Source organism: Apiospora marii (assembly GCF_038362585.1).
Source record: "Apiospora marii strain CBS 49790 chromosome Unknown utg000011l_segment0_segment0, whole genome shotgun sequence".
Classification (NCBI taxonomy): domain Eukaryota; kingdom Fungi; phylum Ascomycota; class Sordariomycetes; order Amphisphaeriales; family Apiosporaceae; genus Apiospora; species Apiospora marii.
This window is the reverse complement of record NW_027117382.1, coordinates 1,845,012-1,867,702: the sequence shown is the minus strand read 5'-3', so window position 1 is coordinate 1,867,702 and position 22,691 is coordinate 1,845,012. Positions and strand designations below refer to the sequence as shown.

The window sequence follows — 22,691 nt, the reverse complement described above, 5'->3', positions numbered from 1 at the left end:
AGGGTGCCGTGATAGGGGCGGATTGTCTTCCCCAAGGTGGTTGCTGTTGCGTAAATACCTACATTAGCGGTACGCTGTACCCTGCAGGGCTTCAAGCAGGCAAGCAGACAAGCCCCAGCGGTAGGAGATCGGCCAAGTCTTTCACCTCCCGAAGAACCACTATTCCAATCAAAAGATTACTACAGCAAAGACGCATTGCTATATGTAGACCACTTCCGTGGCCTAATCGGGAGTAAGTGGAATAATGAAAGGCACATAGGCCTGTTAGTGGACAATCCGGTTTATTCCAGCGGCCGCTCGGCAGGCTACAGGGGACCGCAGACACGCCAACGCACGGGCCCAACCCAATTTCAGCTCCCACTCTGGGGGCGGCACCGCCCAATCATCAGTGAATCCTGACAAAACTCCTCCATCTATCGTAATCATCCCATCCAGCCGCACACGACGAGACCAGCGCCGCGTGTTGCCATGCTCTGCGCGTTTCTGCCCACTGTTTCTTCCATTGCTGTACGAAGTTCATGACGATAGCGGGGCCTTCCTGTCTCACTCGGTGCGGGACTTTCCCTTACGCATTTGCATCATGTCGCGCCGCATATGTAGTGGCTGGATAAGCCGTGCCACATTGCTTCCCATGCGCCCCGGTCTCATCCGACACCGGCCGTTCTCATTCAGCGCAGCACTGCAACAGCAACAACGGCATACTCGACCTGCCAAGGACATATTGAGACAGCTTGCCAGCCAGCAACGCTCACGGCATGGAGCTGGCCCCAAGCCAAGGGTCCTGCGAGCTCACATCTACGGCACCCTCTTCCTGTCCGTCGCGCTGCTCGTCCCCGATGAGTCAATGGACTGGGACGCGCGTAGCGAGCTCGGGATCAAGACCGTGCAGGACATCCTCCGCCCGGCCACGTACGCCGAGAAGAAGCACGAGTTCATGATGACGGGCGCGGCGCTGCTGGCGCTCTACTCGGGCGGCCAGGCCGACGACGTGCAGGTGCACGAGACGCCGCTGGTGGCGACAGCCGAGTCGCAGATGGAGGGCCACCTGCAGAACCTGGTGCTGACGGCGCCGGACCCCGAGGTCCCGGGGGGCACGCTGGTGCTGTGCCAGAGCGTCTTCGTCGACGACCACGAGCCCGAGTTCTACGTCAGCACCCACGGCAGCATGAACAACGACGCCGCCGAGGCCCTCATCCCGCCCTTTGAGGAGTTCGCGCGCACCCTCCGGGCCGCGGGCGGGGGCCCCGTGCGCGGGGCGATGCTGCTGCTCGAGGCGAGCGGGAGCTGGAAGTGCATCTACTGGGACGGCAAGCGCTGGTTCAACCTGATCTTTCTCGAGTGGCAGACGGCCGAGTCCATGGGGTTCGTCTATGAGTAGGACAACTTTGACGACTGATTGGGAAGGGGGCATCACGCAGTGGGTTAGGGATGCGGCATTATATACAGCGCGGCGTTTTGCTATCACAAAAGTTCGAAGGCCTGGCGAAAGCATCGCTGAGAGGGGACGGCCCAAAAAGGGTGCATCGGGAGGAAGGGTATAAAACGGGTTATAGATATACGGAGATGGTACTAAGACTATAGAACGCGGAGAAGAGGACGAGACACTGTGAATATACCCCAGATCCATCATCCCCCGAGCCCAATGGTGCTATGCCATGAGACGACTGTCACCCGCAATAGTACGGGCAATGGAGCTGGTCGACATGCTAAGCCCACATCTCAGAGCTCTGCCGTACACGGCACGCTAGAATGCTCGAAACACTTGATGCCACCATTGTCAAGTTCGATCAATGAGTCTACGTACATGGTGTCAGCCGGAAGCAGATTCGCCAATCGAGAATGGTCAATCATTCACTTACTCGTCTCAAGGGTGAGGACATCGCCGCCCTTCTGCTTGCATTTGAGCATGCCGGTTCGGGGCGACATGATGCACTCGTCGACAGCGCCCGAGATTTTGCCACTACATGGCGGGTTTCCATGGTCAGCAACGATCACCGAAGACAGATCGGGTTTTATAAACATCGGGCGAATCGACGACTCACTCTTTCAGGCCGACAAGCTTGTTGTCTTTGACACCCAGGCATTGGTTCAGGTCGAGCTCGACGCAGGGAGGGCCGTCGTCGCAGTGCACCTTGAGCAGCGCGGAGTCGGCGACGGCGTTGGCGAACTGGAGGACCTTGCACTTGTCGGACCAAGTCTCGTTCTTCTCTTGGGCCAGGATTGGCTTGGCGGCGAGGGCGAGGATCGCGGCGGCGGCGGCGGTTAGCTTCATGTTGAGAATGGGTTGAACGTTTCGTGTCAATCAATTGAGCGAGAACGAATTAGGTGCCTGGGGTCCAGAATAAGTATATTATTGCTAGTTTCTAGCGCTCCGTTCCTCGTAGGGTGTTACAAAGGCACACAAAGGGCATTGGGGATCAAAGGGTAGTGGCGCGTGTTGTCACAAAGTGCCTAAGGCCAATACGCTCCATAAGGGGCGCTAGATGCAAGCGACGTCTTGATTGGCAATGCACTATTGCCGTACGAAGGTCATTTGAGCTAATAGGTATTAGGGAAATTAATGGTCGTGACCACATACGAAAAAGATATGTACAGGTTGCCAATGTGGCCAAACTCGGCTACTGTGCCACCATATGCTTCTAAGTCTTACGGCAGAGCTGCCCCGTCTGCAGCGTCAACCAACTCTTCTGATCCTTGACATACCAATCCTCGCTTCCGACTGCAGTGGGCGCCCAGAAGACTGAGTGCGGGTCCAAGTCCCGCTTGATGCGCAGCAAGCGCTCGTAGTTGTCGCGCCCGTAAAAGGAGGTCTGGTACTCGGGCTCCATGACGTCGGCCTCGTTGAGGTACGTCCCGCCGCCGGGGGTCAGCGACCGCAGGCGCGCCATCCAGTCCTGCGAGATGCGCACGTTGACGCGCTCGACCTCGTCAGGGCTCGCGTCGGCGGCCCAGATGGTGCCGACGATGGCGAACATGTAGGCGGTGCGCCAGGCGGGCTGGACGGCCGATGGTGGGGCCCCCGCGGGCGGGTGCCCGCCGTTGATGCAGTAGAAGATGAGGGAGGAGCCTTGGCGGACGATGTCGAGGAGCGTCGAGACGGTGTCGTTGAGCACGCTCGGGTTGGCCCAGTTCTCCTTGGGGATCAGGCGCGAGGCGGTGCGGACGGTGGGCATGCCGACCTGGTCCGAGGGGAAGTGGCGCTCGTAGGCCTTGAGGAAGCTGTCCGTCTCGAAGAACTTGGGCTTGACGGGGAACTGGAGCTCCTTCCAGTCGGCCAGCAGCGGCGCCACCAGGTCGCGGTACTCGTCCAGCTTCATGCCCGGGATCAGCCACGGCATCATGGTCCACGTGTGCCCCGTCCCGTCCGGAGAAGGCAGCAGCGTCGCGTAGGCGTAGGTCCCGGCCTCGGCGAAGGCGGGGAAGCGGCGCATGTAGGCCTCGAGCGCGGCGTACATAACCTCGTTGCTCACGGTGGCGTCCGCGCCCGTGCCGGACGTCATGGTGAAGGTCATGCCCGAGAACTTCATGCGGGGGTGCACGCGCACCGTCATCGAGGTGACGACGCCAAAGGTACCGCCGCCGCCGCCGCGCAGGGCCCAGAACAGGTCTGGGTGGTTCGCCTCGTCCGCCGTCACGAAGCGGCCGTCGGGCGTCACGACGTCGATGCTCAGGACTTGGTCGGCGGCCATGCCGTACTTGCCCGTCAGGGGTGAGAGGCCGCCGCCGGCTGTGTAGCCACCCGCGGTGCCGACGGTCTAATCAATGTCAGGTTTCTCATTGCGTTTACAGTTGGCGGTGCGTTCGACTTACCCTGCCTTCGCCGCTCAGGGCTGTCACGCCATGCTTGTCCGCGGCCTCGTACAATTGGTACCCCGCAATGCCGGCGCCCATCTTGATTGCGGGGCCCGTGTAGGAAGTAGCGGGGGAGCTGTAGGCCGGAATGAAGTCAACGTCGTTCAGGTGGTGAGTCCAGATCGACAGGGAGCCGGCGCCGGTGGACTTGCCCACGTAGTCATGGCCTGTGTTGCGCACGATCAGGCGTACACCGGTATTGCGGGCAAAGTTGACGGCTAGCTGGATTTCGGCGACCTTGGTCACGTTGACCACGTATGAGGGGGAGCCGCCGAGCTCGCAGGTCTGACCGGCAGCGCCGGCGTTCTGCGGTAGGCAGGTGCTGCCTTGGAAGAGAGGCCACATCATGGAGATGGGGTGTAGTGTGCTATCATACAGTCATTAGGACATGTTTGCTTTCAGGGTATCTCAGGAGAAGACGGTACTCACTGAATGGTCGAGTCATCCCACTGTTTCAGCAAGTCCTGGCATTTGGCATCATCGTAGTGTTCACCTGCGTAGCAAACAGCACCAAGTGGAACAGGCGTGATCAGTTTGCCCCCAGTAAGTGCGTTGAAAATGTCCCACGTCTCCGTGGTCGGCCACGCACTCTCTCCCGGGAACGCCTTGCACTTGGGCGTGTCAGGCAACGACCCGTTATCGAATCGAAAGAGGGTAGCATTGCTGAGATCCAGGGACGTGAGGTTAGCAAGCACGGCGTCTGTGAGCTGGAAAGCTTCAGGACTGTTCGATCCTGGCTGGACGTGCTCATAGGCTGGGGCGATGTTGCGGGAGGTGGCGACTAATCGTTGTCAGTTTCTTGATACGGCTTCATCATGATATGTTGATGATGTTGAAGGGGGCTGACCTACGTGTGACCTTGCCACGTAGAAGTATGCTCTGCGAGGAAACGAGCGGCGACAACGCTACGGTAGCCGCCAAGAAAACTGGAACTGACGAATGAAACATCCTGTGGAATATGCACGGTCCGAGACTGTTCAGATAAAGAGTGACTGGTGCCTGATCGGCGAATGAACGAATGAATAGGGAAGATACCCTTGGTGACGCTAGTAGCTTCCTAGCCAGCACTCTCAACCAACCAACTGAACGAATACAAGTAGGCTGGAGAGAGAAGGGCAGAGCTGAGACATCAGGACGCGGCGGAACGTCGAGAGGATATCAACGACGCCCAGCCCGGTGGAGACCGACTAATCTCCATCGGCAACGGCCAACAAAGGTGGTGTTCTCGGACACCACTGGGTTCAAGAAACACGCACAGGGGCAAGCGGGCTCAATTGGGACACCTGCATACATCACCGTGGGAAGCATCAAAGTGTCGTTCGGCACCGGCACGGAAGATAGCTGTCCAACTGCGGCACGTAAAAACTGCGAGCTCGTGATATCAGACCATTGCCAGGCCCCAAAATGCGCGGCGTCAAGTAGCTGCCAACATCCAATTTCCGTCATATGCGGCGGGTTGGAAACCCAAGTCTTGAACGAGAACGTATAAAAGGTGACATATAGCCTTCAGAAAGACCATAAGAGTAAACAGCCCGCGTACCAAGAGCTCCAATACGACCAGACTCCAGAGGAATCTGGAATAAACATCCGCGTATGTAGGCGTAGGCCCACATACCGCGATGTTGACCAGGTTTGTGTCGTGACCCCTGCATAGTCAAAAAGGGGCCCCACGAGACGAGGGTGGCAGACGACAGGGGGAGGAGAAAAGGCCGGTTGACGAACCGACAGCCAAACAATTGGGCCAGGAACGGGCCATGGCCATCCAAGATTTGGCCAGCTCTGGTTCGTCATGTCATTTTGCGAATAGCGAAAGGAATAAAATGCAAGTTTTGATTTGCATTGCCCTCGCATCGCGACTTATCCGGCGCGACTGCATGGCGCATATTGGCAATACTCATTTGGGCCTGCTGACTCGCAATCCTGTTCTGCCGGCGTCGCCAAGCCCGGTCGTGATGGCGATCTTTGCCGCTTCAGCCCGACCAGGACCAGCGGAGAAGAAGGATCACTGGCAGGGTCGCACTGCACGACAGAGACGGGCAGTGATCTGTTGATTCAGGAACCCGATCCAGTGCATTGGGCCGAAGGACTCGCCCAGCCGCCTTCGCCTTTTGCGACCTCACTGTCGTAGTCACAAAACGGTGCGACATATTATCGGCCCAGGTCCAGGATGACTTTGGCCATCACGCCCCGGATCAGCGCAATGATCTAGGTAATTTGCAGATTCAATGCCAGCCAGCTTGCGCGATGCCCCGTCTCGTATCGAGATACAGAGAAAAACAGATGCCACAGACCTACTGTACTGACTCAATTACCTTGTATTCGGAATGCCTTCAAACAATTGCTATATGGAATTGGCTGCAAATTAGGGTAGTCCTGCATAAAACGAAACATAAACCTGGTTGTGACGAGAAACAAATGGGCTCTCGCGATTGGGCGGCACCTCCACAAAGGGTCCGAGCAGAGCACTTGACAGCCCGAGCGATGCAACGGTATTATTGCGGGTCTCTCCATATTACCCATACGACCCTGGGCACGCATCCGGAACGACAACAAATGCACACTCATCACGTCAATTTTGCGCATCCCCCTCCTGCCTACCTGCCTGCCCCATCGCCTACAGAACCGAGCGTTGTGAAACCGTTGACTACAGTAGTGTTGCCCAAGGGTGAGTAACATCCTCCATAACCCCTTGCTGAGGATGTCCAATCTTGTCAACGGCTTTGTCGGTTCTCACCAATCGCAATACAGCACCGGAGCGGAATCCGGGGCAGTTGGTCAGCTTAAACGGAGGCTAACGGTTTTCTTGTGCCTGTCTGATCGGCGGTCGGACTGGGCGGCGACATGCTCCCCTGATTCTGCGAGTAATGTAACACTCAACTTCCAACACACAGAGGCAGCAAGACACAATGGATGGATAGAGACAGTAATTATATGTGTGAAAGTTCCTTATCACTTCCTACATGCCTCGCTACCGTAAATATTCTTTTCAATAATTCTCCGCCGAACTATCGGCATACAATCTTGCAACTTACTCACTCCCATCTCATCCTTCACTCAACCTGGGAAGGAAGACCGGTCGCTGCCACTGCCAGGGGTACTGCATATGCGGCTCAGAGTTCTCAAAAGTCTGGAAAGCCCCATTATCCGCGCCTCCTTGGCATCCACGCCCTATTTCCCATCCGCTTTTCTTTTTAAAGAACCCGGTATCCGTCCAGTTTCCATTTGGACTTGCAGTTAGGGAAGAGCCAGGTCCAGGTAGACGAACTGCACGTCAGAGAAAAGGATATCACTCGTTCTATCCACTTCTCCCGTCTGAACGTGCGTGAGGGGCGCCACATCGTCGTCGTTGGCCGCCAGAATGGCCGTTCCCGCGACGCCCGATATCTCGGCCATGCCAACGCCACCCAAGCAGGCTGTCGCTCTTTTCATCATCGTTTTCTTCACGGTGATCGCCTTCATCGCCTTCTCTTTGAGGGTCTGGACCCGATTGCGGGTGACTCGACAATGGGGCCTGGGTACGTTATCATCCCTGGCATCGGAGCGGCTCATGGTTATTCGCAGGAGGATAGTTATGCTGACTTGTGGTGATTGCGATACGTTTAGATGATACACTAATGGTCCCGGCTGAGGTATGAACTCTCTTTGAAATTGGATATGCATGGTGGCTAACTTGTGACTAGTTATGCTCGTTGCTCATGTCACCCCCTTTCTACATGTGTAAGTACAACGCCTGAACATAGGCATGGTTACTTATGAAATTGCAATTATGAACCATATCATCTAACCTGAGCAAATTCAGACGCCAAACTCGGCTACTTCGGCTGGCACAAACAAGACGTGCCCCCGGACTTCGACCCCTCGCCGGGCCTGTGGTGGTTCTACCTCTCGCAGATCTTCTACAACCCGATCCTGGCCCTTGTGAAGTGCTCAGTGCTCGTCTTCATCCTGCGCGTCGGCGGGCTGCGGACGGGCGTGCGGCGGGCCTGCTTCGGCCTCATCACCTTCACCGCGCTCCAGGCCGTCGCCATCTTCTTCGCCGTGCTGCTGCAGTGCGTGCCCATCGAGGCCAACTGGAACATGGCGGCCAAGGCCGACGCCCGCTGCATCGACAACGCGTTTCATGTTACGATTTCTAGCATCACCATCTTGACCGATATCCTCGTCGTGGCGCTGCCGTTCTACGTGTTCCTGGGGTTGAAGATGCGCAAGGCGACCAAGATTGCCGTCATCTGTGTTTTTGCCATGGGTGGAGTGTAAGTCTCGCGTGACCCCTTTTCCGCATCTTCATGCCAGCGACGATAAAACCCGGGGAAACCCCTTAGCTAACTCAATAACCCCCTTCCAGTGTCACCATCGTCGGCATCGTCCGCATCTGGGGCGTGATCCAGCTCTTCTACTACCCCGACCCGAACGGCGACAACTTCTACGACATCAAGATGGTGCTCTCGGTCGTCGAGGTGAACACGGCCATCGTCACCGCCTGCGCGCCCGCCCTGCGGCCCCTGCTGCGCCACATGTTCCCCTCGCTCTTCGCCATGTCGAGCTCCGACGACTACTACCAAAAGAGCCCCGGCACTGGCAACGGCGGCGGCAGCAACAGCAAACACCACCCCTACGGCCAGGGCAGCCGCAACTTCAGCAAGAAGATGTACGGCGGCGACGTGTCGCGTACCCGGTCGCACAACCACCACCACCATCCGAACGGGAATAACATTGCCATGAAGCCGCTGAGGGGGTTCGACTCGCCCAACCACTCGGGCCACGTCGAAGTGCGCGGGTCGACGCCCACGGGGTCCGACGAGGCCATCATGACCTACAACGGCATCATGCGGACCATGGACGTCAAGGTCCAGTATGAGGACATGGAGCCGCTCAAGAAGACAGAGATGGTGAAGGTGAACGGGAGACCGTCGAAAGGGTCCTTTGACTAGTTGTATTATTATTATGTACGCCCAAAAAGCGGCGGTCCATGTTCTGACTACACAGTCATTTCCCATGTAATGTAATATATATACCCATGACATACACCATTTCGAATCAATAGTCCATTGGACATACAGCATGCGTGAGCCCAGTCGAGTATGTGCGGTCATCTTCTATGGATCAAAAGAGCCCCTCCCGCGTTTCCGCTTCGTCCCCGGCATGGGTGTCACGACGGTGTAGTTGCAAGTCGGACACGAAGTCTTCGTGTTGGGTGTCTCCGGGTACTTATCCTGGCCATACGTCGAGTTCAGCGACACCTGACCCACGACGTTGCCGGACTCGAGTCGAATCCACGTGTCGACGGCCTTCTCCTTTCTGAGCTGGGCCTGGGTGACGAGAATCTGTCGGGACCCCCGCTCCCAGCTGCCGTAGCCGCCGTAGCCCGTGTGCTGCCCGAAGCAGACGTTCAGCCCGTGGCCCGCCACCGTCATGCCCGGCAGCACCCCCTCCCACTTGTAGCACCACGTGTCGCCGTGGTCGTGGCCCGAGAAGAGCCCCATCAGCCCCGGCGTCGTGGTCACGGCCTGCATGAACGGCACGTCCTGGCCGCCGTAGTCGCAGGTGCCGTCGTCGCGGCCGTCGGGACACCAGCCCTGCGCCTGCTGCGCGAGCGGTGTGTCGTCGTCGATGCCCGGCTGCCGATGCCCGTCGACTCCGGCCTCTTGCAGCGCCAGCGACGCGTTGGTGGGGATGTGCACAAACGCCAGCGAGGGGGTGATCTTCTGGTGCTTTTCCGTCAACTCGGCATTGGTCTGCAGAAACCAGTTGACGACGCCGACGTCGACCCAGTCGGGCTGCCCGACCTTGTCGCCGTTCGCGTGCTTCTGCTGGTAGCGCCAGCCGCCGCGACTGTCGAAGAACCACATGAGCAGCTCGGGGGCACAGGTGCTAACGGCACGCCCACTGATGATGCACTTCGGGTCGTACACGGGCAGGTAGTAGTTGGAGACGCCCGCATCGCCGCCCGAGACCATCTGCCTGGTGCGCGCGTTGGGCCAGCGGCGCTCGCGGGCCAGGATGGTGGCGCCGGTGACGTTGAAGCTGTGGTCGTGGTTGCCGTACGTCGAGGCCCAGGACAGCCCGCGCTCGACCAGGGGGCCGACGATCTGGTCGACGTACTCGGTGCTGTTCTTCAGGTACGTGTTCTCGCCGGTGATGAGGTCGCCGTTGAGCACGACCAGGCCGGGGCTCTCGGCGTCGAGGATCTGGTTGATGACCCGAACGGAGTTGATGTCCTGCTGGGGGCCCCATGTGTCCCACGCATCTGTGTGCTTCTTATCAGCAACGAGGCGGGATGATCACCAAAGATCGGCGCCGTAAATGGGGTCTGATAACGTACTTTCTCCGAAGTGCAGATCCTCAAAGATGGATATCTGAAATGTGCCGTCTTTCTCAAACTGGAGGGGTGCGCGAAAGTCTGATTGGTCTCTGTACCTCAGACCCCGCTGAGACGAAAGCGTGATGAACAATGCTACAGCGAGAAGAACCAGCTTCATGACGGGCGAGCAGCGCCAGCAAGCGGCGAAACGGCTGGGCGGATGGGGGCGATTGAGACGACGCTGGACAGCGCCATCTCTCTGTAGCGCCGTCGCCAGCGGGCCATCTTGCAGCTTTATATCTGCGCCTGCCGCGTCGTCATGGGCGCCTTCCTCTAGAAGTTGATAAGAGTGCATTAGAGAATGATAGTCGCCAGCCAACCCGAGCTTAATGGAAGGAATGCTACCCTCCGTCAAGTGCAGATGTCAATTGCTGAGTCAAGCGATCGGATGCGAGACGTTGTTGGCATGTGTCGCTGGGGTTGACGGTTACTGGCCCACACAGCGCCAACCCCTCACTAAACTTTAGCGGTTCGGGGCCCGGACTTTGGGGGTTGCACACACTCCATCCAGCGACCTTCCTCATCTGGACAGCTCCCCAATGCACGACGTATCGTGGCTGCATGTGGCATGCGGCTATAGATGCACCACGATAATAGACCAATAACGAAATGGTTTATTTCTTTGTTGAGATGGGATTGCCGGCTCACCTACCAAGCTTCGCGGTTAGGGCAAAGCTAAAGCATAATAGATTAACCAACACCCGCCCGCCCAATTGGCATTGACTAACCTTTTCTCGGCCCCCTTTCACCCTTATGCCCCATACCATGGATGTGAGGTGACTGCAGCTGCCAGATCCCGCAGGACTCAGGTGTTAACTTCGCTTCACCATCATCTATTCCAGCAAACGGCAGAGTCGACCTGTGACAGGTAGTGGGCACTCATCGTTTTCCATACAATAATTGGGTAAGCGAGTAGGGGTGCCCGTCCGCGGATCGGCTGGATCTGACCTTTTGCTGCGGTGAACTGCGACACAGATGCCAAAAGCCTCTGCAGCGTGACTGTGCAGCCCATTCACCGTGACCCGTACAACCTGGGCTTCGGTGCGAGGTGCTATGAGATGAAGTGGCTGCAAGTCGCCTGGACAACACGATTGCGCCGCGGCGTAAGTAGCATACATATGTGTGTCTTACTCGGATATTTGTCTTACTTTTGAGCGACGCGGGAAATGGTAGGACGGGACGGCCCAGCTGTCTTGTTTGCCTTGACCGCTCAGCTGGCATTTTCATGTTGCCATGAGCAACTCGGGCCTTGGGTATACTAGACCAGGCCGATCTCCCGTCAAAAGCAAAGAAGAGGCAGGGAAAAGGCATGGCCCACCCCCGCCTTAGACCAGTCAATATGTCCAGTTTCGGGCTCGATCCGATGGAGCCGGCGGAAGCCCCGTACATGTCCATCACCTTGGCTATCGCACAGCATAGTGCCAGTATGCGGGGCGGCAGATAGCACAGCAGCGCCAAGACGGGAACTGGGTCAATATGTGAGACGCTGCTAACCATTCTCTGCGGCCCAGGCCTCGGGCCTTCACACGTCGTTCAAAGTGTATCTATGCATCTACTTGCCCATATAAGGGTCAACGTCAAGCCCACATCACGTACTTCTGGTTCCAAGCAACTTGCAAGCCAGACCTCCCCTTGCTCAGGAAAGCCAGTCACCATGTCTTCCACTCTGGTCAAGCTCGGAGGGGCAGTAGCGTTGTTGAACCTGCTGGCACCTCAGCCCCTTCTCTTCGCTCTTCCCGGTGCGACAGCCAGTGTTATACCCGCGGGGCAACATCAACGTCGCCAAGCAGGCAGTTGCCAGAAGACCAAGGTGGCCATCCTGTAAGATACTACTCAAAAACACTTTATTGATCCAAGGATTTTGCTAATACTTCAATACAGGGGCGCGGGCATCACCGGCATCACTATCGCAGTTAGTTGTCCTCTCAACTATCCTGCAAGATAGCCACCATCTGACAAGACATCTAGCAAACCTTGTCTCAAGCTTCTGTTACCGATTTCATCATTGTCGAGTACAAGGACGAGATCGGCGGAAGACTTCACCATGAGAGCTTTGGCCAGGGACCGGACGGGAAACCGCTTCTCGTCGAGTATGGTGCCAACTGGGCACAGGGCCTGGGCACGCCCGGTGGCAAGGGTATGTACCCCCAGCTCTGACTACTTTGGCTTATGCGACACAAAGCTAACATGCCCCCAGAGAACCCAATCTGGACACTTGTAAGCCATGCTCTTGTGACAGGTGCCCCTGCAACCGCTGACCGAAACCACAGGAGAAGAAATGGAACATCAAGAACACGCCGTCCGACTTTGACAAGATCTTGACCTACAACGAGACTGGCGAAGTGGACTTCGTGGCAGAGATTGCCGAGTACGAGGAAGCCGTCAGCCGCATGGCTGCCGAGGCCGGTGAGCTACTGTCGGACAACATCCAGGACCGCACCATGCGCGAGGGCCTGGTCCATGTCGGATGGAAGCCGGAACAGCGAGAGAACCCCCAGGCGGCCGAAGCAGTGGAATGGTGGCTGTACGGTATGTCGAGGAGCAGGCTTAGTTCATACTACCCCTTATCCGAAGTCCATACTAACTCTTGGCACAGACGGCGAACAAGCTTACACCCCCGAGGAGACGTCATTGGTCTTCAACGCGGCCGTCTCCAACTTCACCTTCCTCCAGTTCAGTAACGAGAACAACTTCATCGTCGACCAGCGCGGCCACAACACCTGGCTCAAGGGCGAGGCCTCCGAGTTCCTGACCCAGAACGACACGCGCCTACGCCTCGGCACCGTCGTGGAGCGCGTCGGCCACTCGGACGAGGGCGTCATCGTCGTGAACACGGACGGCTCCTGCATCGAGGCCGACTACGCCGTGACCACCTTCTCGCTGGGCGTCCTGCAGCACGAGGACGCCGTCGCCTTCGAGCCGGCGCTGCCCGAGTGGAAGCAAGTCGCCATCGAGTCGTTCCTGCTCGGCACCTACACCAAGATCTTCCTGCAGTTCAACGAGACCTGGTGGCCGACCGAGACCGAGTTCTTCCTGTACGCAGACCCGGTGCAGCGGGGCTGGTACCCCATCTGGCAGTCCCTCGATAAGGAGGGCTTCTTCCCGGGCTCGCACGCCATCTTCGTGACGGTGACGGAGCGGGAGTCGCAGCGGGTCGAGCGCATGACAGACGACGAAACGAAAGCCGAGGTCATGGCCGTCTTGCGCGCCATGTTCCCCGACGTCGACGTGCCCGAGCCCACGGCGTTCCAGTACCCGCGCTGGGGGCAGGTTCCCTGGTCCTACGGCTCCTTCTCGTGCTGGCCCGCCGGCACCACGCTCGAGCAGCACCAGAACCTGCGCGCCAACGTCGACCGGCTCTGGTTCGCCGGCGAGCACACGAGCGCCTCCTACTTTGGCTACATGCAGGGGGCCTGGTACGAGGGGCGCGACGTCGGCGGGCGGCTGGCCCGGTTGGTCAAGGGGGAGTGCTTGGGCGTCGCGCACAACGATGGGGTGTGCGGGAACATGGTGCGGTACGAGGTGCTGCACGGCACGACGGAGGAGGATGAGTACAATATCCAGAACGGGTGGGACGGGACTAGCTTCCAGACGAATGGGCTGGAGAAGGAATGAGGCATTGGATATAATAGTCAGCAATGTGATTCTTCTCTTCCTCGTATGTACCTCCGCAATACATTTCTGGGACATCTCACTATCCCTTTTGCAACATTGTAGACGAAGTTGGCTTTTTAGCCGGCCATAGCCCATCTCTTCACTTTCACATGGGTATATTTATTGTAATACCGTAGTGGCCACGTGAGTTTGTCAAACGAATGTTGTAAGCCAGTTTGGTAACAGGTTTAGTAGCTATATAACTATAAACATACAGAAACAGTAGAAACAAAGTGCATTGTATGCCTGTCGAGATCTGGGTCAGACCACAACACGGCTGAATGCTAAACATTACTTGCGGCAGTTACTCCGTATCCAATCCCCCTTCGCGAAACCAACCAGCCTGTGGATAACATTGCCGCTGTCGCGGTGGAATCACTGATCCAACAATGGCTCTGTATTGCTGGCAATCTTCTTCATCGGGTTCAACGTGCCGGATAGCCATCGTAGCAGCTATTGGGTTATATGTGGCCCTCCAGTCGCTCACCACTCGCAATCAAGACCCTGTCGCAAATGGCTTATCATTGACAGAGCTTGTGCATGGTAGCGCCGCGGAAAGCCATGGGCACTTTCGAGGGGTTCCTTTTCCGAAATCGCTGACCGAATCGAAGCTAGATCGCGGGAGGCGGCTGCCAGCACGTCACGACGGGTGATGAACCCCTCTTGGACCTGCGTAACATTCTTGACGTAGGCGGCCATCCATTTGACGTCAGCCTCACAACTGTATTCAGCGATGGGAGATGCAAATATGTTGGACCGGTAGAACCATCGGCTCTTCCATCGCTTGACCTGCGCCTCATGGATGCGTTGACTCACGACCATTCTTTGCTGGATCCCGTTTATAGCCGCCGCCAGGCGCCCGAGATCGCGCTGGAGACCGTCTGCCCTTGTACCTAATTCTTCCAGACTGCCGCTAGACTTTGCAGCGGAGCGCAACCATATCGCGCGAAACAGTGAATGCCACGATGTGAATACACTTTCAATGGTGTACCAAAATAGGTCCGAACCGAACTGGTACTCGTCAGGAATCCCCCGAAAGGAGTCACGAATATCAGCGATTGAAGGATGTAAAGACCGGTGATAGCTGCCCAAACGATTACCTATGCGGTCCATGGTCAGGACGACGGTGTCAATATCCTTTGAGATGTTGTCCTTATCGGGGAGTTCGGTATCGCGCATACGCATGCTAATCATTGAGACCTGCCACTTCGCCCTCTCGATTACCTTAAGCGAGTCTCGAAGGTTCGGCCTGGTATGGGTGAGCATGTCTGCGATGTCGTGGTGTGGCTGGAACGTGGCCTCAAGCTGAGGATCCGGGAGATTCTCTACGCGTAGCCCAGCCACGACAATTAGTCCAGCCCCAACAAGTAGTGATACCAACAACAGAACTAGCGTGATGACCCAACAATCCTTCCGGGTGCGTTTTGAGACAGCTCCGGCATGGCCGTCTGGCTTGGTACGGACGGGATTCTGTGGTGCGACTTGGTTATTGGCGGATTCGTCGTTGGGCGCAAACCTCCTAGCATTCATCCTGGCTATCGACTCCAAAGTCGCAATCTCGTGACAATGTTCGCGCAGTCTCTCACGATCTTCGGCTTCCGCCGCCGCTTTCAAGGCAGCTATCTGTTGGTCCAGGTCCATTGGGGTCGCCTTTGCTGCTTCCTTCAAAGCCTGTATTTTGGATTCGGTTTTCTCCCTTCTCATACGCCGTTGGATATCATGCTTCACGACTCGAGCAGCCATCTGCGAGTCCAATGGGCCTGCCATCTTCAAATGGGTGTTGTCGAAGTTGAGTAGCCCTCGGCGTATTCAAGAATGTTGAGTGAATGTGAGATTCTGAGTCACTTGATTTCGATGTAGTAGAAGGAGAACCTGGAAACATCGGGGAAGAGGCATACAAATATACCTTGGATAAACAGATAACTGCCACGCCAACAAAGGAAATGAACCTTTGACGTAGTGCATAGGTGGTGCGTCGCGCATTGTTTTCAAAGCAAGCCAAAGACAATGTGTGTCAAATCAGTACCATTATGGCACGCCTTTCTACATCTTGGCTGGAGGACGACTGAACATGAGTACTCATCCATCAATTTTTCGCGTATACGCTGCAAGAGCTCATCGGGTTTGTTATACTGACGAAGACGGTGGAAGAAGACGTCACTTCTACGCTTCGTCCTCGTAGGTAAACCTCTGGGTCCAGCCAATGATCCTGAATAATACATTATGAACCACATTTTTCACCATGGTGGGTCTTGCTACTGAAATGTGTCTATCTAGCCCCTATCAAATGCTGTATAGGCCCTTTCAAATGCTGTAGTATTGACCTTGCCTCTTCCTGGTAGTCCTGGCCGAAGCGGCGGAATACTTCGAGAGCCCTGTCTATTCGAGTCGTCGATTCAAGCCGGTCCAGACCATTAGAAGCGGCCGTTAACACGTCTCGGCGGGCTATGAGCCCGCCTCCCACCTCTCCAACTCGTGGAAGGTAGTTGGCCATCATTTTTGCGTCTGGCTTGCAATCGTACTCCAAGATAAGTCTCGCAAAGATGTTAAACCGATAAAACCAACGGCTTTTCAGACGTTTCACCTGCTCCTCGTGGGCACGTTGACTTGCGACCATCTCTTGTTCTGCCCCGTCGATAGCCATCGCGACATTTGAGAGCTCGGTTCTAAGACTATCTGCTTGTGCAGCCAGTCTTTCCAGTTTGCTGCGATACTCGACTGCGGTTTGTATCCACTTCCGACGGAGAACTGCGTTGAATGGTATCACCAGGTTTCCCAAGATATACCATAATGAGTTCGATCTGGATTCCAATACACGAAAGGTCGAGTTGAAGGAGAAGTAGAGCTCGGTGGCCATATATTGGGTATCCAACTCGAGGTGGTGCATCCGATCAGCTATGCCATGCATGGTTTCTGATGTGACTCCAATAACCCGTGATATTTTATCTTTCTCAGGAAGTTGGGTAGCGTCCATGCGAAACCCTATAGATGAAATCTCAATGGCCGCACGTGAAATTGTATGGTGTTGGCCGTCATGTCCCAGCCAGGTATTGTTGAGCATAATTGCGACAGGGTGATAAGATTGTAAAGTGGACTCAAGCCGATGGTCCGGGAGACGATCTACGTGTAATCCAACCGCGACAAGTAGAAGTGCCAACAACAGCATTAGCGTCAAAGCCCACCCAGCTGCTGAGGTGCGTTTTGTCTGGGCATGTACGGGTCTTTCTGAAGTGTCTTGTTTATTGGCGGAATTGTTGTTAGACGCAAGCTTCCTGGCTTCTTCTCTGGCTTCGGCTGCCTCATCCAATGCAACCTTCAAAATAGCCTGAAACCCGGGAAAAACTTCCGTGTTCAACAAATGCCTTTGGGCGTCGACCAACGCCTGTATGTGGTCTAACTGCTCTTCCACCGTCCTTGGCCTAGCCATCTTCAAAATCGAGTAGGTAATGTACGATGATCCTAGTCGTGGTGAGGAATTGTTGGGTGAATGAGGGATTTCAAACTATTTCAGTTCAACAGATTAGAAGACTCAGTGGACAATGATGCCAATCTGGCTATATCCGCAAACGGCATACAAACACTCCCAGAGATAAGGCTAACGTCAACAAAGGGAATACTCCTTTACACAGTAGTGCATATCTGTTATGTAGCGCAATGTTTTCAAAACTCTGCAAAGGCCCTGAGCGGACTGTAGTGATGACCGCATATGTCCAGTCACTACCGTTATGGGACGCCTCTCTACAACCCGGTTGGAGTATGACTGAACATGAGTATTCGTCCGTCACTTCCAAAGTATTTGCTCTTCTTTCACCTGATATGAACCCAGGATAGCCGAAAGAACTCACAGAGAGGACACCCTCGAATGGTACAAATTTTTCTGCCGTGCCAAAACCAGCGGATGGTCAATAGAGCCTGGCTGTATGCTGCTAAACTCTACATTGGTACCACCTTCAATGTCAGGGAATGGTCCCATGGGCGTGATTGCGAGCGGGTTGATATCGCCATGGCTTTTGGTGTACTGTTGTTTGCTAGGTTAACACAAAGCTTGTCCGTCGGCAGTGAAAGGTTATCATAACTCACATTTTCTTTGATGTGTTTGAAATCAGTAGTTTCTTTGAACCCAGGAACGTTCCAGTAAAGGTTCTTCAGCCAATGGTGGATGACAGGATAGTTGGCTCGGATGGTGCCCAGGTTGCACTTGAAGTGCTGGACGTAAATGGCGTCAAATCTGACGATAGTCGCGTATGCACGTAGATCGAGCTCTGTCAACTCTTTTCCGAGAATGTAGGGGCCTCCATGCTTGTGGATGATAGACTCTAAATGGTTGAGAGCAGCGAAGACCGTCGGCACATTCTCGTCGTACTCTTCCTGGTTGTGAGCAAACCCGGCCTTGTAGACCCCGGTGTTCAGGTCGCGCTGCATCCACTCGCTGATCTCATCAATCTGTCCCCTCAGGTGTTCCGGGTACAGGTCCAGCTGCCTCTCGGGGCTTCCTTCGGGCAGAAGACTGTTGAAGGCGGTGGGCATCCATCGGAGAAGCTCATGACTCTCATTGTTGACAATGGCACCCGTCTTGGTGTCCCAGAGAAGTGGCACCGAGTATCGCCCCTTGTACTCGGGGTCGGCTTTGAAGTAGACCTCGTGCATGAACTTGGACCCAAACAGCTTGTCAGCCGTCGCACCCTCGTAAACGTCGGGTCCATTTGCGCCGGGAAACTGCCAGCCAGGCCAGCCTTGGTCATTGCCTTTGGGGTAGGGCTTCACGACAGAGACGCCGATTGCATCTTGCAGGCCTTTCAGGTGTCTGACGAGGTAGGCACGATGTGCGAAAGGGCAGAAGAGGCCGATATAGAGATGATAGCGCCCGGCTTCTGGTAGAAAAGGGCCGTCGTGCCCCACAACGCCATGCCAGGAATCATCGGGCCCTGCATGGATTGACTTGCTATCCAAAGACATGCTTACAGGTGTCGCAAGAGTCGGGCTGTTCAAAGATATCGCGGCAGTCGGCAAATGAGCTTGTTATTGTTGTTGCGTTAAAAGACGTCGAAGACAGAACTGTTTCACAAGGGGATGATCAATTGCCCAGGGGACTCGACCCCTCTCCGAAATCAGGGCCCAGGAAACCTTAAAACGCTTAGAAATCCACCTTTTGAGATGCTGGGCGAGATCCGAAAATGACCCCACATGCGCCGCCCAAGAAAGCGGGACATATTCGACTTCATATATTTGTTGATTAATACATGTTGTGTGAATGTCACAGAGTAAAGATGTGTGAGAGCATGCTCTGTTTTCTTTAGTATTGATTTATACCGAGAGTGCGTATTCATGTGTAGATGGAAGATGAACAGGGGGATATGAGCATTGTGCACACCAGGCCTGGATGTAGAGAGGTGGGTAGGCAATCGCGGGTAGCTACATGCTATGTTGGTGAGCAAAATCGAAGCTATTTCTGGTTTTCACCTGTAGCCCCAGGCAGCAACCGCCTTCTTGACTTGAAACCACAGTGCAGTGCACAAAGCAAGGCTGGTCATTTAGGCACCCAGTCGCCCAATTCTTTTCGGTAATTCAATCGCTTGGCCAATCTGTCCCTGATGGGCCAACATCTCCTCCGACTCTTTCTCTAAGGTTGGAGCCCTTGCCCATCAGCTCTTACACAATCCCCGCTCCCTCATCGCGAGCACCAGGAGCCAAGCGCGTGCCTTTACTTTGGCTCTTTACATGTTCCAAACCTTGGGCAGCAGTCGCACACGCGCACAATCGTAAGGTGCCATCCTAAGGCTCCAAGACGTCCTAGCTAACAGATCTCGCACAGTTGACGTCGGTCCGCATTTGATCGCTGACATGATGGGAAGTGCGCGCCGCACCCGTCGCGCCACTGCTCGCATGCGCGATGGAGCAGCCCAGGCGGAAGCGGCCACACAGCCGGAGATGCCGCCGCTTGACCACTTTCATGTGTTCCCCAACTTGCCCATCGAGCTCCAGTTGATGATCTGGTCCTTTTGGCGTGCAGAACAACCGGTCCTTCGCCACTATATGAGTCTGTTCAACGATACTCGATTCTACGCGGCCCTCGATTCTTCCACCAAGATGTTCGTACGCACCGCTTCACGCAGTGTTGCCAGCGAGCAGAATGACCCATTGGACCCCATGGAGCACAAAATTCGTTTCACCAACCGGATCCAGACGATACTAGGCCAACACGGAAACCCCCTGTCCGTCGTCCTGCGCCCTTATTCATATTCCAATGTTGCAGTGCGCTATCGACAACTCGCGCCCGCCTTTGCCTGGGTCAATTTCGAGAAGGACATCTTCAACATCGAAAACATCAATCACCGTTTGGACGGCCGCTTCAGGTTTTTGATGCACAACATTGGCGTCAAGATCCCCAAGCCTCTCGCTCCCAATCACTGGGCATCGCGAATTCAAACTTTGACTTTACGGACCGATTGCCGGCCTATTCGACCTCCCCGCATTGGGGCCATCGTGCGTTCTAACGATGGGCGCACCATCGGCGACGAATACGGTGCCTACCGCTCTCCAGTCCCATTCACAGATTTAGACGACCAAGTCCTTGAGATTATGACGAGCCTAAGACGCATTCTTCTTGTCATGCAGAGCATCAATTTTTGCCCCATCACACTACCTATCCTTTCTTCTCCAGATGCAACCCCTGGAGGTTATCTCGACTATGCTGCTATAGAAGCAGCCCACACAAAGGCAAGAATTACTACCCGCACCTTCAATGGGGTAAAGATGTATGACTGTCTTTGCTCTGCGGAGCTTACATCAACAGAGGTCATTGGCGAGATGCGCCAGAAGCTGGATGGTATGGGCAAGCAGGGTGTTGAGCTCAAGTTGGTTGTCGACACAGTGGCTACAGGAAGGACGCATTCATGAGATAGCTTCCAGCGGAGCATATCTGAACAGGGCAGTTGGTGTAGTAATCACACACACACACACACACACACAGAGATTACAGCTATGTATGTAGTAGTATGCAGCAATAGAAGCAATGCGAATTAGCATCAATAAGATTCAACTCACTCCACTTGCCTAGCTTCGCTTCATTGGCAGCCCACTACCCTGTATGAAACTACGTTCAACTGTCATTCAAGCATGTAGAATCTCGTGCAGTTCAGCACTACACTGGCATATATTCTCGAAAACGTGTTTCAAATGAAATATGCAATCGCCCTTTTGATTTCGTTGTTCATTCTTGTGGCTTTGGCATCTCACCAATTATCCGTTGGGAGGGTGCACTGCAGTGGGCGCAGTTGAAACACGGTTGGTGCGTGCGCTGTGGGAGCCAGTACAGCTGCCTTCTCAGCACAGTTACTCAATGAGAGTACTTAGGTAGCCTGATCTTTGAGGGCCCAATCTTCAAGCGCCCAAGGACAGCTTCTCGTTTTCGCCAATTGTAGTATGACAACAAACTACCTTTCGCCTCCAATTGTAAGAATGGGTTCCGACAAGATTTCTTTCGTCTCCCTGGGCATGCTCGTCCTGGATGAGCTGCATCTCCCCAGCGGCCAGGTTCTGCGCGACGGCATCGGTGGGTCCGGCGCCTGGAGCATGCTTGGTGCCCGCATCGCCACGGGTCCCCGCGATGCCAAGCAGGTCGGCAGCTTCATCGTCGCCGGCCACGACTTTCCCAAATCCACGTCACAGGCCGTGCGCGATCTCGGCGTCACGCTCGAGATGCTCGTCGACCCGACGAGACAGTCGACACGCGGAAAGCTGGTGTATCACGACGAGGCATTCAACAGTCGGTTCTTTTTCGCAACCCAACCCATCTCCACCTCATCCGTGCTTACTAACAGCAAAATGCGCAGACAAGACGTTCAATTACCTCACCACGCCGCTGCAGCCCACTGCTGCGCAGCTGCCCCTTAACCTTCTCGGCGCAAAGGCGTTCCACATGCTACTTCCGCCAGAGGCGGTCAAGATCCAGGTCCCCGAGCTACTGAGCCGACGCAAGGAGGCCGGCATCAAAGAGCCCCCTCTCATCTTCTGGGAGCCTTTGCCATGGAAATGCACGCCCGAGAACATGGAGGTGCACAAGGAGGCCTGCAAGCTGGTCAGCGTCTTCTCGCCCAACCATCTCGAGCTGCTCGGTCTCTATGGGATCGCGAAACCGAACAGCACGGGTTCGCCGGTCCGCGCATCCCCCGACGAGCCCGCCGAGTCACAAGAGACAGTCATTGAAAAGTGCGCTGCAGAGCTATTCGGCAACGTTACCGACGACGGCTGGGAGGGGATGCTATTGGTCCGCGCTGCCGAAATGGGCTGCTTCGCCAAGGGTGCCGGTGGACTGTCGCGTTCGTTTCGCCCATATCACATAGACCAGACGGCCGTTGTTGATGCCACGGGTGCCGGGAATGCTTTTCTAGGTGCCTTGGCCGTGTCGCTCGTGGCTGCTAATGGCCCAGGCCGCACCACTCAACCCGATGTGATGGCCGCCGCACCTGTAACCGGTGACGCTACTCAGATCTCGGATGCAATCGCCCGAGCGAGCGTGGTGGCCAGCTTCGCCATTGAGCAGAATGGACTCCCACGCCGGACGCTAGTTGAAGGGGTGGACGGGGAGGAGAAGTGGAATGGCCACACTTTTGGTGTGCGCTATAAGACCATGGCAGATGCCCTTCGTCTAAACTAAAAGGAGATATCGTGGGTAGTCGGCCAGTCAGTGTATAATCACCGTAGACGTCCTGGACAGAACCTGTCCCATAACTGTTAGCAATGGACCAAATGGATTGACTGTGACAACGGGCATGAGATCGTGAGGTCCGAGTCCTGTCCCCACATTCCCCGGGCCCAAAACTCG

At 55.6% G+C, this 22,691-nt stretch overlaps 10 protein-coding genes across 10 annotated transcripts; 5 read left to right on the top strand and 5 right to left on the bottom strand.

The window, feature by feature from the left end:
* Positions 1–631: 631 nt before the first annotated feature.
* PG985_013662 (uncharacterized protein) lies at positions 632–1,378 on the top strand (the record flags this gene model as incomplete). The annotated part of the gene is made up of 1 exon (XM_066833428.1): positions 632–1,378. The coding sequence occupies one exon, from the start codon at positions 632–634 to the stop codon at positions 1,376–1,378; it is 747 nt and encodes a 248-aa protein (XP_066678168.1).
* Positions 1,379–1,719: 341 nt separating this feature from the next.
* PG985_013661 (uncharacterized protein) lies at positions 1,720–2,272 on the bottom strand (the record flags this gene model as incomplete). The annotated part of the gene is made up of 3 exons (XM_066833427.1): positions 1,720–1,796; positions 1,860–1,960; positions 2,043–2,272. The coding sequence occupies 3 exons, from the start codon at positions 2,270–2,272 to the stop codon at positions 1,720–1,722; spliced, it is 408 nt and encodes a 135-aa protein (XP_066678167.1).
* A 367-nt stretch (positions 2,273–2,639) lies between these two features.
* On the bottom strand, positions 2,640–4,800 carry PG985_013660 (uncharacterized protein; the record flags this gene model as incomplete). Its single annotated transcript, XM_066833426.1, has 4 exons — positions 2,640–3,755; positions 3,811–4,219; positions 4,282–4,633; positions 4,704–4,800. The coding sequence occupies 4 exons, from the start codon at positions 4,798–4,800 to the stop codon at positions 2,640–2,642; spliced, it is 1,974 nt and encodes a 657-aa protein (XP_066678166.1).
* A 2,410-nt stretch (positions 4,801–7,210) lies between these two features.
* On the top strand, positions 7,211–8,783 carry PG985_013659 (uncharacterized protein; the record flags this gene model as incomplete). The annotated part of the gene is made up of 5 exons (XM_066833425.1): positions 7,211–7,367; positions 7,456–7,481; positions 7,533–7,569; positions 7,652–8,105; positions 8,198–8,783. The coding sequence occupies 5 exons, from the start codon at positions 7,211–7,213 to the stop codon at positions 8,781–8,783; spliced, it is 1,260 nt and encodes a 419-aa protein (XP_066678165.1).
* A 165-nt stretch (positions 8,784–8,948) lies between these two features.
* Positions 8,949–10,331, bottom strand: PG985_013658 (uncharacterized protein; the record flags this gene model as incomplete). The annotated part of the gene is made up of 2 exons (XM_066833424.1): positions 8,949–10,099; positions 10,175–10,331. 2 exons carry the CDS (start codon positions 10,329–10,331, stop codon positions 8,949–8,951), a joined length of 1,308 nt encoding a protein of 435 aa, XP_066678164.1.
* A 1,536-nt stretch (positions 10,332–11,867) lies between these two features.
* On the top strand, positions 11,868–13,828 carry PG985_013657 (flavin containing polyamine oxidase; the record flags this gene model as incomplete). The annotated part of the gene is made up of 6 exons (XM_066833423.1): positions 11,868–12,034; positions 12,095–12,125; positions 12,182–12,350; positions 12,411–12,430; positions 12,484–12,742; positions 12,810–13,828. The coding sequence occupies 6 exons, from the start codon at positions 11,868–11,870 to the stop codon at positions 13,826–13,828; spliced, it is 1,665 nt and encodes a 554-aa protein (XP_066678163.1).
* Positions 13,829–14,350: 522 nt separating this feature from the next.
* PG985_013656 (uncharacterized protein) lies at positions 14,351–15,634 on the bottom strand (the record flags this gene model as incomplete). Its single annotated transcript, XM_066833422.1, has 1 exon — positions 14,351–15,634. The coding sequence occupies one exon, from the start codon at positions 15,632–15,634 to the stop codon at positions 14,351–14,353; it is 1,284 nt and encodes a 427-aa protein (XP_066678162.1).
* A 2,074-nt stretch (positions 15,635–17,708) lies between these two features.
* PG985_013655 (glutathione S-transferase) lies at positions 17,709–18,847 on the bottom strand (the record flags this gene model as incomplete). Its single annotated transcript, XM_066833421.1, has 2 exons — positions 17,709–17,885; positions 17,948–18,847. Coding segments are annotated over 2 exons (1,077 nt in total), but the record flags the coding sequence as incomplete, so codon positions are not given.
* Positions 18,848–19,708: 861 nt separating this feature from the next.
* On the top strand, positions 19,709–20,764 carry PG985_013654 (uncharacterized protein; the record flags this gene model as incomplete). Its single annotated transcript, XM_066833420.1, has 1 exon — positions 19,709–20,764. One exon carries the CDS (start codon positions 19,709–19,711, stop codon positions 20,762–20,764), a length of 1,056 nt encoding a protein of 351 aa, XP_066678160.1.
* A 561-nt stretch (positions 20,765–21,325) lies between these two features.
* PG985_013653 (PfkB family carbohydrate kinase) lies at positions 21,326–22,523 on the top strand (the record flags this gene model as incomplete). The annotated part of the gene is made up of 2 exons (XM_066833419.1): positions 21,326–21,632; positions 21,700–22,523. 2 exons carry the CDS (start codon positions 21,326–21,328, stop codon positions 22,521–22,523), a joined length of 1,131 nt encoding a protein of 376 aa, XP_066678159.1.
* Between the last annotated feature and the right edge of the window lie 168 nt (positions 22,524–22,691).